Here is an 18,009-nt window from a genome sequence, read left to right on the forward strand (position 1 = left end):
TTCCAGGAGTGAACCAGAAATTGGCCTTTTATCTTTAAACATTAGCTGTAGGATAGCCCTAATTTGGCTTTGTGGAAAGGTGGGGGTAACACTTTCCTTTTGTGCCATTTCCATGCCAAAATCATCCCCAAAGCCTCATTGCATTTGGTGAACCTGCTTCCAAATAAATACGCATAAGATTGGTTAGAAATCAGGTTTTGTGCTGTTCCCTCAAGCACCTATAATGTTGTGAAACCTTGTTTCTGCCTTGGTTCCTTGTGGCTCTGGTTCAGATGAATTTACATTAAAAAAATATCAACAACAAAACCAAGTAATTGCATTAGCTGAAGACTGCAGTAAATATTTGCTCATTCAGAAAAGCCTCATTGAGACTTAACAAAGGGCTCAGGAGCACAAGCAGTCAAGTTGCAGGGCTTGAATAAGATCTATTGAAGTCACCAAGAGACTTCCCTGTGACTTCAGTCACACTAGAACTGAGTCATAGTTTGTTGTGCTTCCTGATTCATGTACGTGACCAGTGTGCAGTGTTTAGGTTGTAGGCAATGGAGGAACTGTTTATGTGCGTACTGACTTTCCAGTAATGTGCCATGTCTGTGTTTCTCTCATGATAACGTGAGTGTGATAAAAGATGCTTTGTGTTTTGTCAAAGCTTCTAACCTATTGACCAAGTAGTTCCTTTTAATGTCAAAACCTTGTTTTTCCTAGTTCATTTATATATAGGTTATGGTGGTATAAATATCTCATTGTACCTGTCAATTTGCAAATACCACGCAAGGTGGAAAACCAGAGTTTATGAATGAATGATTTCGATTATCAACCATACACAAAAACTTAGGAACATTCATGGACTTTTAAAGATTCATAATATTCAAATATTCTCTTCTCATTCAAACACATCCTTTTGTGTAAAATGAAAAAAACCCTGTTTTTATCATAGAGAAAACAAAACCCATGTAACTATTAATATGAATGGACAACCTTTTCAGATTCTATTTTAAGAGGATTCTAATGAAGATTTGTTCATGCCTGGTTGTATTTTATGGTTGAAAAATCTGGGAGATGAAGAAATAATTATTAGGTTTCCCCCAGTTTTAGCAAGAAAACATGCAACAGTTTATTCATTCATTACCAGCTGATTGAAAAGAATGAATAATTGGAACAAGGATTTGGAGCATACTGTGAGCAGAGCAAACCTCAATGCAGTCTTTTTTAAAAAAGGAAGCAACTAGCAACCCATGCCATAGGCTACAACGAATGCTTTGCTGTCTCCTAATGTCTTTTGAAACGCAAAAAAAAATCCACAACAAGCAGATCTCTCTAATGCATAACTGGTGGGAAGGTTCTATTCAGATCTGAGATTTTTGCTTGCCTCTGATGACCTGCTATTTTCTGCATTTGTTTTGACTGCTCTCATCATTCAGGATTGACGCTTGGATGGGTGTGTAGGTGGAAGCAGCAGCAGCAAGCTTACAGCTTACAGACAAAAAAAATCTGCCTTATCTGATGGCTATTATTGAAAATGCGAGGTGTAGCCTAGGCTGGGTAATGAAGGGGAGCGAGCAAGAGGGAGCAAAGCGCATGGAGCTGCATACTGATGAGTGTAGGAGTACTTGATAAAAGACTTCTTGCTGCTAGCAGTGCATTGCTCATTGTGGAGTATTCCAACAATCACATATAACGGAAACCAGCTTAGCTGACAGCTTGATATGCCTTTTTTTCTCCACCACATGAGGTACTGGTCTGTAGTAGAGATTAATACCTACGAAATGTTGAGCTAGAAGCCGATCTTATTCTATAGCCTGCCCCGGAAACTATGTGCTACTTCTGACTTTCTTACTTGCTGGAAACATTAATCTGACAAGCTGGCGGGCTCCTTTGATACCAACTTCTCCCGGAACACAATGTGGCAATGCCACCTCTCAGCCCAGGACCATCGTTATTATCCTGTGGATGGATACTCACTGCTTAAACGCCTCCCTTCTCAAACTCTTTCAGCACCCAGATGCCCTGTCCAGACTGTGGGACAATGGTTGGAAAATATTGGGCTACCTCAATATGAGAACCACTTGCTGGCTAATGGATTTGACAATGTTCAGTTTATGGTAAGTGATCTTCTTGCGTATGGTATTGTGTGCTGGTATTTGTTTCTGTGTCTCATGAGATCTTGTAGAGGGAAATCTGTTTTGTATTTTGCAGTGTGCTTTAGGATTAAAATTTTATACCATCCTATCAGTAATCAGCATAAGCAAAAGAATTTGCTTTGTATTGAATTCCCAAGCATTTTTTTTAGAAGAGCATAATACTTCTAATACCCTTAAAGAAAACAATACTGTGTATGAAAACTGCAAACATCCCTATAGGGAGCAGATAATATATTATTACATAGATTTGATGTTAACTGCTGATACCTAATTACCAAATACACTACCTCTACACCCAATTCCGATTATCCAAACAAAGAAATAACGTATTTTGACTTTAAAATAGAATTATATTCCTAGTTTATGGAAATGAATGGCTGCTCCTGTAAATGCACACCTAAACCCCACCTCTGTTAAACTGCTAAAGAGTTAACAGAAATGGACAAGCCAGATACCTTTGATATGTCATGTATACATTTTATGTAGTGCTACGTAAGCTTCATATGCAATGAGTTCAGGCAGGAAAAAAAATGGCAGGTTAACTAATAAAATAGTTTCCAGTCCTTTTGTATACACTTTCCAATGCTTATCATTCAAGATGCATACTGTGTAGTAACACTCATTACACCTGTTGTTCAGAATCTATTTTTATCACACAGTTCACTGTCATTTTTATTGCGAGGTCAAATGTTGCATCTGTACTAATGCTACTATCGTTGCAAAAAGACAAACAACTTAAAGACATTATATTGAATACATAATTGTGTCAATGCTATTACTATTTATTAATGGCTGGTTGATTTAAAGCATATGAGAAATTACGGTCTCAGATGCCTTTTTGTTTTTAAATATTTTTTACCTAATTACCAGATTATTTTTCCCTTCAATTCAGCATTTGTAAAATATATCCAAGTGAAATATCACTAAGTCTAACTTCTAGGCAGTATTGATCCAGTCTTAGCATAAAATCACATCTATACACTGAAGAAGCCAATATTTCACTGTAATATTTCAATGTATCAGGTATCAGGTATATAGAAGAGTCCTAAACTTCTTGAAGCACAGTAAGAAGTAAGCTGTTCTCTCTGTACCACATCACTGTAGTCAAAATCACAATCAATAATGTATGTGTTAGTTGAAAAGATAGGAGGACAGTCACTTAAACAGTTGGGCATTCAGTATTCAAAGTTCCCAATGGTTCTTAGGGACATGGTGTCCATGTGCACAGTTCCTGATGAGTATTCAAGGAGCTATAAAACTCAGTTTGAAAAGCAGTGTACACTTTGTTTACTTTGGGATAGTGATTAATGGGAGTCAATGCAGAGTTATCAGTAGTCAGGCTTGTAGTCATAGATCTGTGTAGATATTACTAGTTCTGTAAATCCCTAAATGTCCAAAGTTATGCAAGTAGTATATGGGTTACGTTGTTTCCAACCCTTTGAATTGTAGCTGAAGTTCAATACATGTACAGTAGCCTATCTCTGATTGGGTGCGCGCATGAACACACATATACGCACATATACACATTAAATTAGGGCATATCTGAGTGAAATACTAGATTTCTACTGTAAACTCAAGCAAGGATTACACATCATGAATAAAATTAAGGTAACAAGGGATAAAATGTGTTGCATTATTTACAGCCATTTAGGATACTGTGATATTATGATCTTGGGTACTGTTAAAATAGCAACTGGCATCCTCCATCTTTAATCAATTTTTTTTTCATAATTTGCACATATATATACGGCAGCTGTATATCAGTAGTCTCTTGAATACATTTCTTCTGCCCACTTCAGTAAATGTTTAATGTGACCAAAAACTCGGAATGCTAGAAAAATTACATAGCATTTATATTAAAAATACAGCAAAACTGCTAGTCTGTTAAGAAAAAAAAAATAACATCTGCTCAGGCAAAACAACTGTATTTGTTATTCCTTGACATGAGGTAATTTATTGCCCTCCTGAACATCCTTGAGTCTCATTTCTACTTCATTTCATCAATGAAATATATAACTTACATGTTATTTATTTTAATGACCATTTTTAAAGTATGTTATTATATTGAGGCAGGCAAGCATAATTAGAGATTTGTTTTATTCCTTCTTTATCACATTCCTTTTGTTTTTTTCTAGAAACAGCTTCCAATGCTTATTTGTTTTCCTGTTGCCTAAGCAACACCCCACATTTATTTAAAATGATGTAGCCTTCTATATCTTGCAAGATGTTTCATGCAGGAATGCAGTTATCAGGACAACATAATTAATGTTGGCAGAAATATTGTGTTATGTATGAGCAAGGATATATTCTGTTAAGGCAGTAATCTTACCCAACAGTAACATTCTACTAATTAAAATCACATTCTGGTATCTAAGGTGTTTTTTAGAGAAAGACTTCTTTGGTAAAGCATTCATTAGAATCACAGAAATTAAGCCCTTAGGTTTACACTCCTTTGGCTACACAAGAAAATTAAGTAAAAATTAACTACCATGTGAATTCACAATGTTATAGCTAACAGCTTCTGTTCATGGAGTAAAGAATAGCAACCTTCTATCTATGCGTTTTACTTTAAGAGATCTATATCACTTGAAGTAGAATGTCATTACTTTTCATTATTTGTCTATTTTCAAATATTGTGTGTAAATATTTATCTTGCTTTTCTTCTGAAAGCTGTGTTTTGTGTATACCATGAGTGAAGTTCTGTTGTGCCATGATTGTAATGCAAAACCTTTATACACCACCTGTTGATGGCCCATGCATACATTCCATCTCAGAGACTTGTCTCAAAGCTACTATTCAAGGTGGCCAGCTTTCAGCAGATCCATTTGTTTCCGCACTGTCCAATGAACACTCGAGACAACAGATATGGGAGAAAGGGCAACTTTATTTCATGTTACCAAGAGAAACAGAGGCTGAGACCTGCAGCATCCGAGGCAGCAAAAGCCCCTGTGGTGTGGGGAGGGACCTCTGGGCGGTACCAGAAACCTCTGCCCCCAGGTGGGCATGCACCCGACTCCGAGTCGCGCCCCGCTGCTGGGACGGCGCGTCTCATCCATGTCTATCCCTTAAGGGGAAGGCAGCCGGACCGCAGACTGCGCCACCTCGAGCCGCTGAGCCTCTGAGGTGTGCCCCGCGGTCCCGGCCAGGGCCCCGTCCACTTCCTCGTGCCACCAAGCCCCTGAGGACTGAAATAGGGTTCTGCCCTGCCTATGCCGCCTGAAGGTGCATGCCAAAGTCTCATTCACGCCTCCTAACCCGCACCACCAGCCCTCCTAAAGTGACCAATGGCAGCTTGCAAACAGGGGGGGTGTAACCCCCAGGCCCATAACAGTCTGGGGTAGGTGAAAAAACTGCCTGCCCCTCGGCCAATCTTGGCAGGCAGCAAAAAATTCCTACCCGGCCCCAAACGGTGACCAGTTAAACTCAGACTGCCTCTAGGGCGGGCGGGTATTCCCACGGTGCCCACGTGCACAAGGAGGAAGAGGGCTGGGTCCGCCGTGGCTGCTAGACCCAGCCCCCTTCACCTCCCCCTTGGGGAGGGGCTGGACTCTCAGAGTGTCCTGGCCAGGGCCAAACAAACTCCGACCACCTCTTTAATGGGTTGATCGGGATTATAGCCCTACTGGTGATCTGTCAAAGAGTGAGCTGCTGTTGCCTTTGAAAGTAAAACTTGGGTAATGGAATAATGTGCACTGGCAGAAAGGACACTGATGACATCAAGGCTTTAACAATGCAATGATTAGTGTACTACTTAACTGACTCCTAAGATGGTGGGAGATTTATAGCCAAGCAATTAGGGTACTTCAGCTAATTGCAAATTTTAGCATCTTGTTTGGTCGAAGCACTTAGGATACCTAATGAGCTAATGGGCACAATTTTTTAACACAGATATTTAACTCTTAGATTCCCAAAATAGCCTTTCATTGAGAAAGTACTATAAGTTCTTGAACTGGAACAACATTTCAGCTGAAGAAAAGTGAATTATTGTTAGCCTGCCTTCACACGTATTTGATTACTATTTTGCATCAGAATTTGAAAAGTTGATGTTCTGAACAACCAAGCAGCAACTTAGACTAACATGCGATTTGGAAAGCAGCATTAATGAGTCTGAAATTATTTTAAGGATGTGCCAAGAACTTAGCAATCACAATCAGGAAATCAGATGTGCAGTGCAATCCTATGCATGTTTACTTGGAAGTAATGTGACTTACTTACTTGTATTCAATGTGACTTACTCCCAGTTAAGTATGTGTAGGATTGCAACCTTACGTTCAAAACCGTGAATAAGGTTCTGATTAAGGAACTAAACTCTAAGCAAAGGTAAAATATGGAAGTCAGAATGTGAACTGGAACCAGAAGACAATCTAAGCCATGCCTCTGAACCCATATTTCAGAATAAAAAGCTGGAAGAAAAATCCAATGGCTGCTTCACATCTCGCAATTTAATTTTACCAGAATATGTTTTAAGGATATATGTTAAAAAGCAATGTATAGATTTTAAAATATAATGCATGAGTACCAAAAAAAGAGCATGTATTAAGCATCAAAGTTCTGGGATTGGCATCTTAGTGCACTTGTTGCTAGTGAACATGGTTTTGCATCCATGTAACATTTGAATTCACTCTATATTAGCAGGATGACAAGGAGGAAAACCAGCAAAGAATCGGACACTACTGGCTATATCATACATACTACCTTCATAAGTAGTCAGTGTTGGATGAGGGCATCTCTGTCATCACTAGAAACATTTTTCACGACTAGGCATTCCAGGTGTTCTGGAAGCCTGATTTATGTACCTTCTAGTTTCTTACTATTCTGGTGCATATCTTCTTTCCATCAGGTACCAGCCTGCCAGCCAGCCAGTCTTATTGTACATGTGGAAATACATGTTAATAGAACAGTTAGTTAGATAGTCGCACCCAAGCCGTAGGTACAATAAGCCCCACAGTTCTACAAACCTGAATTACATAACCAAGGAGATATTTCTTTGGGGAAATGGACAATATTCAGAAATATATTAGAAGGAAGAACCAAGAACTTACAAGTTTCTATTCCTCTGTCCCCCCTGATTAATCCTAAATTAATTGTCAAGTGGGGATTGACTTTATACTCTCACATAACACCAGAACCAGGGGACATCCGCTAAAATTGAGTGTTGGGAGAGTTAGAACAGACAAAAGAAAATATGTCTTTACTCAGTGTGTGGTTGGTCTGTGGAACTCCTTGCCACAGGATGTGGTGATGGCGTCTGGCCTGGACGTCTTTAAAAGGGGATTGGACAAGTTTCTGGAGGAAAGATCCATTACGGGTTACAAGCCATGATGTGCATGTACAACCTCCTGATTTTAGAAATGGGTTATGTCAGAATGCCAGATGCAAGGGAGGGCACCAGAATGAGGTCTCTTGTTATCTGGTGTGCTCCCTGGGGCATTTGGTGGGCCGCTGTGAGATACAGGAAGCTGGACTAGATGAGCCTATGGCCTGATCCAGTGGGGCTGTTCTTATGTTCTTATGAGTTCAGAGGAAGTTTGGGAGACACAAGGAAGCAGGGTCTTCTTTTCATTCCTAAATTGACTGACTGTTCAAGTGTTATAAGACTCTGTCATTTTGTTAGATGGAGGTCACTAGAAGTCAAGAGCCAAATGGTTATGTTCTCTGAGCCAAACTGTCCTCTACGCCCCCTCCTCTGCAGTAGTTTTATGGCTGAAGAGAAGCTAAGATTGTGCCCTGCTTATGAACACACCATGATAGGATAACTGGATGCAGACAGAGTAACTCTTCAGTGTACTACCTCTGTGCGCAAGGCTTTTTTCTCCTCCTCTATCAATGTTTGCTACATGAGTGAAGGGGAAGATTCAGCCTTCCAGTTGCTCCCAGAGTGCCTGTTGTGAGAAAGGAACTGAGCTTAGAGGCAACATACCAAGGGAACATACTACCTCCAAGCCCAGTTCTCTTCCTTCTTCCTCTATTGACTTCAGTGGTGGCAGCTGCAACTCCTCTTTAACTCTACATGACATTTGGGGATGAGGGGGAGGCTCTAAGGATGCCGGTGTTGTGCCCTGACAACTCCTAGACATGAAAATGGTGTCCCCACAGTTGTCTTTTCTGTATCCTTCTGTTGACTAGGTCATGGATTCTCAAACTTTTTAGCACCGGGGCCCACTTTTTTGAATGACAGGATCCATAAGAAGTGATGTCATTAACCTGGAAATGATGTCATGACTGGAAGTGACATAATCAATTTAGGCTTCTTACCCAGGGGTGTCCAAAGTTTTTGGCAGGAGGGCCACATCATCTCTCTGACTCTGCTTCGGGGGCTGGGAAAAGAAAGAATTAATTTACATTTAAAATTTGAATAAATTTACATAAGTTTACATAAATGAATATATTAAAGATGAACTTATATGAATGAATGAATGTCTTGCAATAGGTCAAGGCCTATAAAAGGCCTTGCACAAAGCAAGGCTGGCCTTTCCTTTGCTGCCACTACTGCATCATAGACATGAAGCCCTCATCCCACAGCTCACGCAAAGAAGTCAAACTGTTGCCTTCACGCTGAGAGCAGTTGTGTTGGGCCAGTGCGGGCTGCAACAAATCTCTGGAGGGCCAGAAGCTCATTGGAGACTGGGGGCACCCTGAGGGCCACAATGAGATGCCTCGAGGGCCGCATGTGGCCCCAGGGCCGGGGTTTGGGCACCCCTGTTCTAACCTAAGCCATGATCAGCCAAAGGCCCCATTACACAGTGTGCTCGTGCTGTTATCTGCATAGCTTGGAATTCATTCCAGCTCAGAAGTCAAAAGTAGAACACAGGCTTGGATCCTTCTCCAAACACAAAGCCCTCCCCTCTTTCCCATCTTCCCACCTATTCAGGGCAAAGCACCAGGCCTCTCTCCCACCAGGAGTTCGCTCCTCTGAGTAGCTCTATAACCTGTATTTTCAGTTCTGTAATTTCAATGGTGTCTGAGTTAGGTGCTACATGACCCACCTGAAATTGGCTTGTGACCCACTTAGTGGGTCCCAACTCACAGTTTGAGAAATGCTGGACTAGGTAAAGATGCGTGCTACAATATTCCCTCATGGCACAAGGAAAGTATAGATGAGCGGTCCATTCACAGGATTCATGTCCAGATCATCTCTCAAGTATATTGCATTTTTCAGGAATGTGCAATATTTGGTATTTGGGAGAATGCAAGTCTTTCCTCATCAGCTCTGCAATGATTGCTTTGTGGATAATGGTTGCTCAGGCATTACTAGTTGTTATGTGGGGTATCATTACTGACAAATGATATACAGCACAATCTTATGCATGTCTACTCTGAAGTAAATCCTATTGTGTTTCATGGGCTTTTCTATCAGGAAAGCGTGTATAAGATTGCAGCCGTGGTTCATTGTTTTGGAAACTCTGGTTTTATAAATTATGTATCTTGCGTGTTTCCATATTTGCACTCATCTAGCATTAGGTTTGAAGTTTGAAACTCAGCAAGCACTGACACCCCAGCATTCACCCATACTCTTCTTTAAAACTTAAAAAATAATATTTAGGGGGGCAGGTTCTGTTTGCTGGCTGTGCAGCACTTTCCTCACCATGCTAAGCTAGCTTAGCAGTTCCATGCAGTTCCATTTTGAAAACAGAAGTTGTGAAAAGTTGTATGGCTATTTCAACTCAGAAATCTACCCCATCCCCATCCATTGGGTGAAGATAACTACATTTCTTGTACTGGATTCAGGCTTGTGAGATTATTGTGCTAAGTATAACTGTATTTCTTGTGCAAAAAACTCTGGCTGAAATGTTGAATTACTCAAGACAGTAAAGGGGATTTGAAACAGAACATTCAAAACCATTTGCCATTAAGTCACTTGCTTTCTAGTGGGAATCTAATTAGTCCGCAAGTAGTGGCATCTCCTGATCAATAAGTACTATTCAGTCTGAAGGGTATGACAGTAGAGTGTTTCAAGGATAAAAATACTTAAGTTGTAACTGCTAGTTCAAGATGATTGAATAAAAAATATATTATGGTCCTGAGACAGACAGATGATATTTTTTCTTCTACATGCTAATATTAGAAGGTAGAGTGTACCCCAAATGTTAAATTAAACAAAGCAATAAACTCAGTTTAGTGCTTCCCAAATTTTTTTTTTTACTCACAGGTCCCTTTTGACCACTGGCTGTTGGCCATGGCTCTCCACTGCCAATGAGTAGTAAGAAAAAGTCACTCTGCTCATGCTCAGAGACACACATGACTTTATATTCCTGGCTTTATATGGGTTGGCATGTTTAATGAGATGGAATTTTAATAGTTTGTGTGATCCCAGAATTTGTTATGTTTTAATGTTTTAATCATTTTTATGCTTTATGTTTTTAGTATTGTTTCAATTAGTATTGAAACAATTTCAATACTTACCACATGGTATTTAATACTTATAAAAAACAATAAATACTTACAACATAGTATTTATGTTGTAAGCAACCTTGAGTACCCTTGAGAAGGCAGGATATAAATACTTCAAATAAATAAATAAACAAAATTTATCTGTCCTCTTGCCATACTGCCTCATGTGGAAATTGCACTTCTGTGATCAGGCTGCTGCAATGATCAGGCCATTCATAGAAAGCTGAGGTCCTCCCATGTCTAACCCTGAGGTGACTAATGGCCTGATCTTTCTTCAGCTTCCAGTATTCTTATAGTTACAGCAGGAGTAAAAATGACATTATTCATGTGGGTTGGAAGGAAGAATCATAGAAATATTTGGCATTTATGCAGGAGGCTGTGGAATATTTTCAGATGGGCCACAAGAGGAGCTGAATGAATGGATAGCATTTTATGGCATTTTTGACACCGCGTGGCAGAGAAAGAGAGGCTATGAGGAGCTCATTTGACACACCCACTTTCTGCCTCAGTGTGCACACGTGGAGTGTGTGCAGTTGCCAGGGAGGATGTGGCTCTTTTCTGTGGATTATAGTAGGACAGTTCTGTCTCACCAGCTACCCCCACACTGCACGTCCCCGTTTAGATGGAGATCTTCCAAGATCCCAATATCAGGTTGGAAGATACCAAACAATGAATCTGACTGTACTGTTATGTACAGGCTTTCAAATGGACTGATTCTAATACCAGAGTTCTGTATGCTCATAACTCCAACATAAAAATAAGAGGGCTGACATTAAATGTGCTATTGCATTTCCATTTCATATATGAACAGGAATGGGTGATGAGAAATTGTTAGAATTTAAAGCAAACTCTTATCAAATTATACGAAACTGATTATCTGAGTTCACTCAGACTGGAACTGGCAGAAGAGAGATGGCAGTACAAGGGACCTTGATTATATAATTATACGTTGAAAAATGAGAGCGTAGAGATTAATAACAAGTTTCTAAAAATGTTATTATTACATGATACTAAGATAGAGTTATAACAGATAGCTATATTTTAATAAAAGACAAGTATATGGGCCAGAATCCAAAGAGCTGTTTCACATCCAAAGACATGGGCACGATTAATGGAATCTTTGTTACTTTGCTAATTCCCTCAGTTTTAAAAGCATTTTGCCACTTGGGGGGTACTGTTCACAAAATACAGTTTCAAAGCCTTTTTGATGCATTGAATTAGGAGGGTGATTCTTTGGATCCTGGCTGTAGTATATATGAAATAGCACAGGTGATTACAACAGAAGCTACTGAAGACTTGAAAGTAAAAATTGACGGCACAGCATGAAAGGGAACAAGTAAAGCGAAATCAGAAAATAAAGCCGAGTGAAAATGCTAAATGGTTGTGTTAGCTGTGGGTATAAAAGAAAACAAGAAAAGATCTTACAAATATGTCAGGGTTAAAAGGAATATAAAGGGAAATACATCTTTCAGCAGAATTCAGACAAAAAGAGGACATGGGAGAGATTCTAGAATGTGGTGACGTCCTTTTAACTGGAAATGTCTGGGACTGAACCCAGAAATTTCTGCATGTGCTCTTCCACTGAGTTGTGGCCTATATTTTGCATTTTCATCACAAGAATAAAGTGGAAGGATCAAAAATGTAGTAGATTTTAATGACAGCTCTTGGGATCTCAGGGACACAATTTATATCAGGCAGATGAAAAGCTATTTTGATAACTACAAAGTAAATAATCAAGGTCAGGTTTGCCAACTGTGTTTTAAGGAAAAGATATACAGCTATTGGCACTCATCTGTAAGCAGCCATAAGAAAAAGGAGAGGTGTTAAAATAAGTCCCAGCATTGACTCATTTTTGCCTCCTCTTCAGTGACCCATATGAAACTTAAGGGGGGCAGCCAGAACTCAGAAATCAAGCACATTCTTAGCATGAAGAAGTTCTGGATTCATTCCCTGGCATCACTTGTTAAAGGGATCTCCGGTACCAAGACTAGGAAAAGGCTCTGGTGAAGGTCTTGGGGAATACTGGACCTTGAGAGGATAGTACAGTGCTAGATAGTTTGACTCCGTTTAAAGATGCTTCATGTGCTCATGTGAACAGGAGCATTGTCACCATTGCATGCCTGTATTCAGTAGTACAGAGACCACTGAGATTAGAGGTTGGATGAAATACGGCCAAGAAAATAAAAATAGTGTTGAAGCAGAAGTTGTTCCTTTTCAATAGCAGGAATATATCTCAGGTGAAACAGTGACTAGAGAGGACTTTCTCAGCATTGTAACCCTCATTATCAAATTTCCTTACCAGGGAGGCTTAGTTACAACCCACATGATTTTATCCTTTTCAGGACCAAGATCTTGGAAGCTAAGCAGGGTCAGGCCTGGTTAGTACTTGGATGGGAGACCGCCTGGGAATACCGGGTGCTGTAGGCTTATACCATAGTCTTTCGAGACTGAAGGTTGCCAACCAATAGACCTTTTTAGTCACAAATTTTTTTTAAATATTCAGTTTAAATTTTAATGGCTCCATGAGATGACTGTCTTTATTGAGTACTTTGTAAATTTAGATTGAGATTTTATTGCTTTCCCCCCTCTTTTGGAAACTACCCAGAAAAAAGGGCACTTTGAAAATCCATTAAACAAATCAACATTCTGTGTATTTTATCAGAGGTTGAAAAGGGAAATTTGTCCCTGGAAATTGATTAGCATGTGAACACACAACAATGAGAATTATTCACTGAATTATTCTATAACATCTCTAATAAACTGCACTGTGTAATCAGAAAATAGGCATTTGATTCCTTTGAGTCTCCGAAGCCTTTCAACAAATTAATATTCTGTAAGTTTAATTTTTTCTGAAAAAGGTGTGGTAATGTCGAAATTTAGAACATATGCTAAACATTGAAAGTCAGTTTAAAACACAGTTGCTGATATTTCTGTAGCTGTAACCATATTCACTATGGATTAACTGTTGGCTGTCGGCAACCTTCAGTCTCGAAAGACTATGGTATCGCGCTCTGAAAGGTGGTTCTGGAACAGCGTCTAGTGTGGCTGAAAAGGCCGATTCAGGAGTGACAATCCCTTCCACACTGGGAGCAAGTGCAGTCTGTCCCTGGTCTGTCTCCCTGGCTATGGGCCTTCCTTCTTTGCCTCTTAGCCTCAGACTGTTGGCCAAGTGTCTCTTCAAACTGGGAAAGACCATGCTGCACAGCCTGCCTCCAAGCGGGCCGCTCAGAGGCCAGGGTTTCCCACTTGTTGAGATCCACTCCTAAGGCCTTCAGATCCCTCTTGCAGATGTCCTTGTATCACAGCTGTGGTCTACCTGTAGGGCGCTTTCCTTGCATGAGTTCTTCATAGAGGAGATCCTTTGGGATCCGGCCATCATCCATTCTCACGACATGACCAAGCCAACGCAGGCGTCTCTGTTTCAGCAGTGCATACATGCTAGGGATTCCAGCACATTCCAGGACTGTGTTGTTTGGTACTTTGTCCTGCCAGGTGATGCCGAAAATGCGTCGGAGGCAGCGCATGTGGAAAGCGTTCAGTTTCCTCTCCTGTTGTGAGTGAAGATTCCATGACTTGCTGCAGTACAGAAGTGTACTCAGGACGCAAGCTCTGTAAACCTGGATCTTGGTATGTTCTGTCAGCTTCTTGTTGAACCAGACTCTCTTTGTGAGTCTGGAAAACGTGGTAGCTGCTTTACCGATGCGTTTGTTTAGCTCGGTATCGAGAGAGTGTCAGAGATCGTTGAGCCAAGGTACACAAAGTCATGGACAACCTCCAGTTCATGTGCAGAGATTGTAATGCAGGGAGGTGAGGTGTAATGCATGGATTAACAATGAAGAGCGTAATCCTAACCAACTTTCCGGTACTGACATAGCTGACATCCCGCAGTGGAGAGGAAGTCAAGGGGGCCTCCTCAAGGTAAGGGCATGTTTGTTACCTTACCTTGGGGCTGCATTGTGGCTAGGTCAGTGCTGGAAAGTTGGTTAGGATTGCACCCAAAGAAAACTACAGACAGGAGGCTGGTGAGCTTTTCTAGCTGATTTGAAAAGTAATTGTCTACAGGTGACTTCAGACATTATAAAGATGCCCAAACTTCTCCCACTTTCTCTTATGACAGGTTTGAAGCAGGAAACCACGTACAGTATCTTCTCTGGTGGTCAGGGAACACGCTTCCCAGGGAAAATGCATGTTTTTCTGCCTCAAACTTTATTCAGGAAGTCCTTTGCACTACCTCTCCTGTGTCCAAAGATACCTCATGTATCCAGTCGTGTAGAGAAAGTTAGTAGGAGCAACTTTCTTGATTTTTGCAGGATACCAACTATTAAATCCCTAAGGAAAGGCTCTCTCAAAGGATTATTTATAACACATTCCTACAACCGAAGTTCTCATTTTCGCATAACATATATGTTAAGACCAGACATGTTAAGACCAGACAGGGCTTTTGAGTAGAGGTTTGATTCCAGTGAGTAAGATAGGACTACTGCTTATATCTACCTGAACACAATAGGCTTTCTTCTGAGTAAAATAAATAACACTGCTTTCAATCATCTCTGTGTAGTATGAGGGAAGACTAAAGGCCCAATCCTATCCAATTTTCCAGTGCCAGTGCAGCCGTACCAATGGGGCATTCACTGCATCCTGTGGTGGGGAAGCAGTCACAGAGGCCTCCTTAAGGTACGGCGACATTTGTTTGCTTACCTTGGGGATGCATTGCAGCTGCACCGGTGCTGGAAAATTGGATAGGATTGGGCCCTAAAGCATTTGGGGTGCTTTCGTTTAGAAAAAAGATGACTAAACAGAGACATGGTAGAAGTTCATAAAATTATGTGTGGTGTGGAAAAAGTGAATAGAGATAACGCGCCTCCCCTTCTGAATGACACTAGAACTCATCACCCAATGAAGCTCACTGGCAAGATATTCAGAACAATCAAAAGAAAATTCTTATTTACACAGTGAATAATTAAATTGAGAGATAGTGGTAACCATTAGATCAGATGGCTTTAAAAGGGAATTATGCAAACAGATAGAAGACAGGGCTATCAATGGCTATTAGGCATGTTAGCTGAACATTACTTCCAGGTTCTTAAATACCAGTTTCTGGGATGCAACAGTATGGGAGGGAGGACTGATTTTTGTGTCCTACTTCCAGAAGCATCTTTTTGGTCACCAGGGATGCTGGATAGATGGGTTGAGGTCTGATCCAGCAGGGCTTTTCTATATCTTTCTGCTTTTAAGGCTTTCACTTGTGGAGTAAGAATTGATTCCTCAGCATTTCCTATGTGGATCATTAATCTGTGTCCCACATGTTATTACAGACTAATTAAGTTTGTTCATGCTTGTTAATTATTCTGGAAATCTATTAAAGGGTTCCAAAAGTGATTTATTAAATAGCACAATACCTTAAAAATGGCCCAAAGGTTGACTGTTATTAGTGGGTTTCATGTTCCCTTATTAACTTTTCCCCCCTACCCTTTGGACTCTGTTATGACTCTTTAAGAATACACAGCTTGAGTTACAGTCAATTAGGCAGTTAATTTTGGTTGCATTTACTTTCCTTCCACCTGCAACCTTCTCCATTGTAGTGTAAGGTCAGTGGTAAATAAAACATCACAAACTATTCACATATTTATTTCTGAATGCCATATCAGTCTTAGATGTGTCACTGCAATCTAGCTGGATGATGTAACTGAGCCAGGTGAAAGCAACGTCAAGTGAGGCTTCTGAAAGTGGTGTGGATATTGGCGAGAATCTGCCAAGAAACTTTGACCTGCTAAGGATGTCCAGTCCCTAATTTATCTGTCTAGGGTTGCCAACATCAACCACATACGTGTACCAGCAGTTCTGGTATGCTTCTCTCTGTGCTGTAAAATGTTCCACCTGCCGATTTTCTGCAGGTTAAGCAGCTAATTAAAAAATTTTTTGGAGTCTGTTGGAAATCCTGCATCTGGCATGGAATGTTGAGTTCGTATGCTTGCAGGTAGAATGGAAATGTTCTCGGTATTTTGGCCACCTTGCTGTGCAGCAGTCATTGAGGGTTTGGTAAGCTTGTCAAGCTGATTTTGAAGCTGCTGCGGTGGTACACTTTTCCACCAAAAATCAGGGCGCTACCCACCAGTGGGTCCCAACCCACAGTTTGGGAACCACTGACTTAGACCTACAAGTGCCTTTTTAAAGAACTTGCAAAATACAGTATGTATTAATATGCTCTTGTAGTAGCTTCTATTGTCTTTAATCTTTTCTTTTAATCAATCATTCTAGAAATTACTTTCTTGACTTAGAAAAGCTTTCTATGACAAAGTTGAGAACCTCTTACACACAGAGTAGATGAGATCATAACACAGCAGTCATCTTGTTACTACAGTAACAGTAATTAGTTGGCTAAGCAAGCAAACCCCCCCCCCCCCCACTATTGAATAGGAAAGAATAAGCAAAATGCAGCCTTTTCCTGTGTGAAATAAATTGCTGGAACAATTGAAAAAAGAAAACATTGTTAACCTTGAATCAAGCATTCTGGTATTTTTAGAGGGGAAAATTGAGACAATTGAGATTGTTTCCATTTAGCTCTGAGTTTTCAAGGCTTGGAATGTTTCTGTGGAGACATTTAAACTAACAGCCCAATCCTGTCTAAATCCCTTCATGATGATGCAGTGGTGCAGCATGAGTTACACTGCATCCCACAAAGGATTTTGGCTGCTGGAGGATCTCTCCAGACTGGCAGAATGGACACCAAAATGGCAGATGCATTCCAATGTAAGTAAGTGTAAGGTTATGCACATTGGGGCAAAAAATCAAAACTTCATATATAGGCTAATGGGTTTCTGAGCTGTCTGTGACAGAGCAGGAGAGAGATTTTGGGGTGGTCGTGGACAAGTCGATGAAAGTGTCGACCCAATGTGCGGTGGCAGTGAAGAAGACCAATTCTATGCTTGGGATCATTAGAAAAGTATTGAGAACAAAACAGCTAATATTATAATGCAGTTGTACAAATCTATGGTAAGGCCACAACTGGAGTATTGTGTCCAGTTCTGGTCGCCGCATCTCAAAAAGGACATAGTGGAAATGGAAAAGGTGCAAAAGAGAGCAACTAAGGGCACAATCCTAACCCCTTATGTCAGTGCTTTCCAGCACTGACATAAATGCAGTGCAGCTCCAAGGTTAGGGAACAAGCATTTCCTCACTTTGAGGAGGACTCTGTGAGTGACACCCATTGGCACTGCTATGCCAGTGCTGGAAAGCACTGACATAAGGCATTAGGATTGCAGCCTATGGGCACAATCCTAACTGGCAGTTATGCCAGTGTAGGTGGCCTTGGAGGGTCGCAAACGTGCCATAAAGCACGTTTGTGCCTCCCTAGGCAGGAGCTGTGTCGGCGCATTCAGATGCGCCGACGCATGGATGGAGGCAGAAGCCTCCGCCACGGCTCCCGTGCCACCGCTTGTGTCAGCGCGAGCATGCCCAAATAAGCAGCAAAGGTAGG

The 18,009-nt window shown here is 40.8% G+C and overlaps 1 protein-coding gene across 13 annotated transcripts in view; it reads left to right on the forward strand.

Moving 5' to 3' along the window:
• ANKS1B (ankyrin repeat and sterile alpha motif domain containing 1B) overlaps positions 1-18,009 on the forward strand; it is a 406,398-nt gene that overhangs the window by 196,955 nt on the left and 191,434 nt on the right. For 12 of the 13 annotated variants that reach the window (XM_066634628.1, XM_066634635.1, XM_066634636.1 and 9 more), the window contains exon 1: positions 1,902-2,102. In XM_066634628.1, the coding sequence (XP_066490725.1) occupies positions 1,902-2,102 (201 nt within the window). Of the gene's footprint in view, positions 1-1,901; positions 2,103-18,009 lie in introns of those variants that run through there. The other variant, XM_066634627.1, reaches the window with a different exon arrangement.

Source organism: Tiliqua scincoides, chromosome 7 (genome assembly GCF_035046505.1).
Source record: "Tiliqua scincoides isolate rTilSci1 chromosome 7, rTilSci1.hap2, whole genome shotgun sequence".
Lineage (NCBI taxonomy): Eukaryota > Metazoa > Chordata > Lepidosauria > Squamata > Scincidae > Tiliqua > Tiliqua scincoides.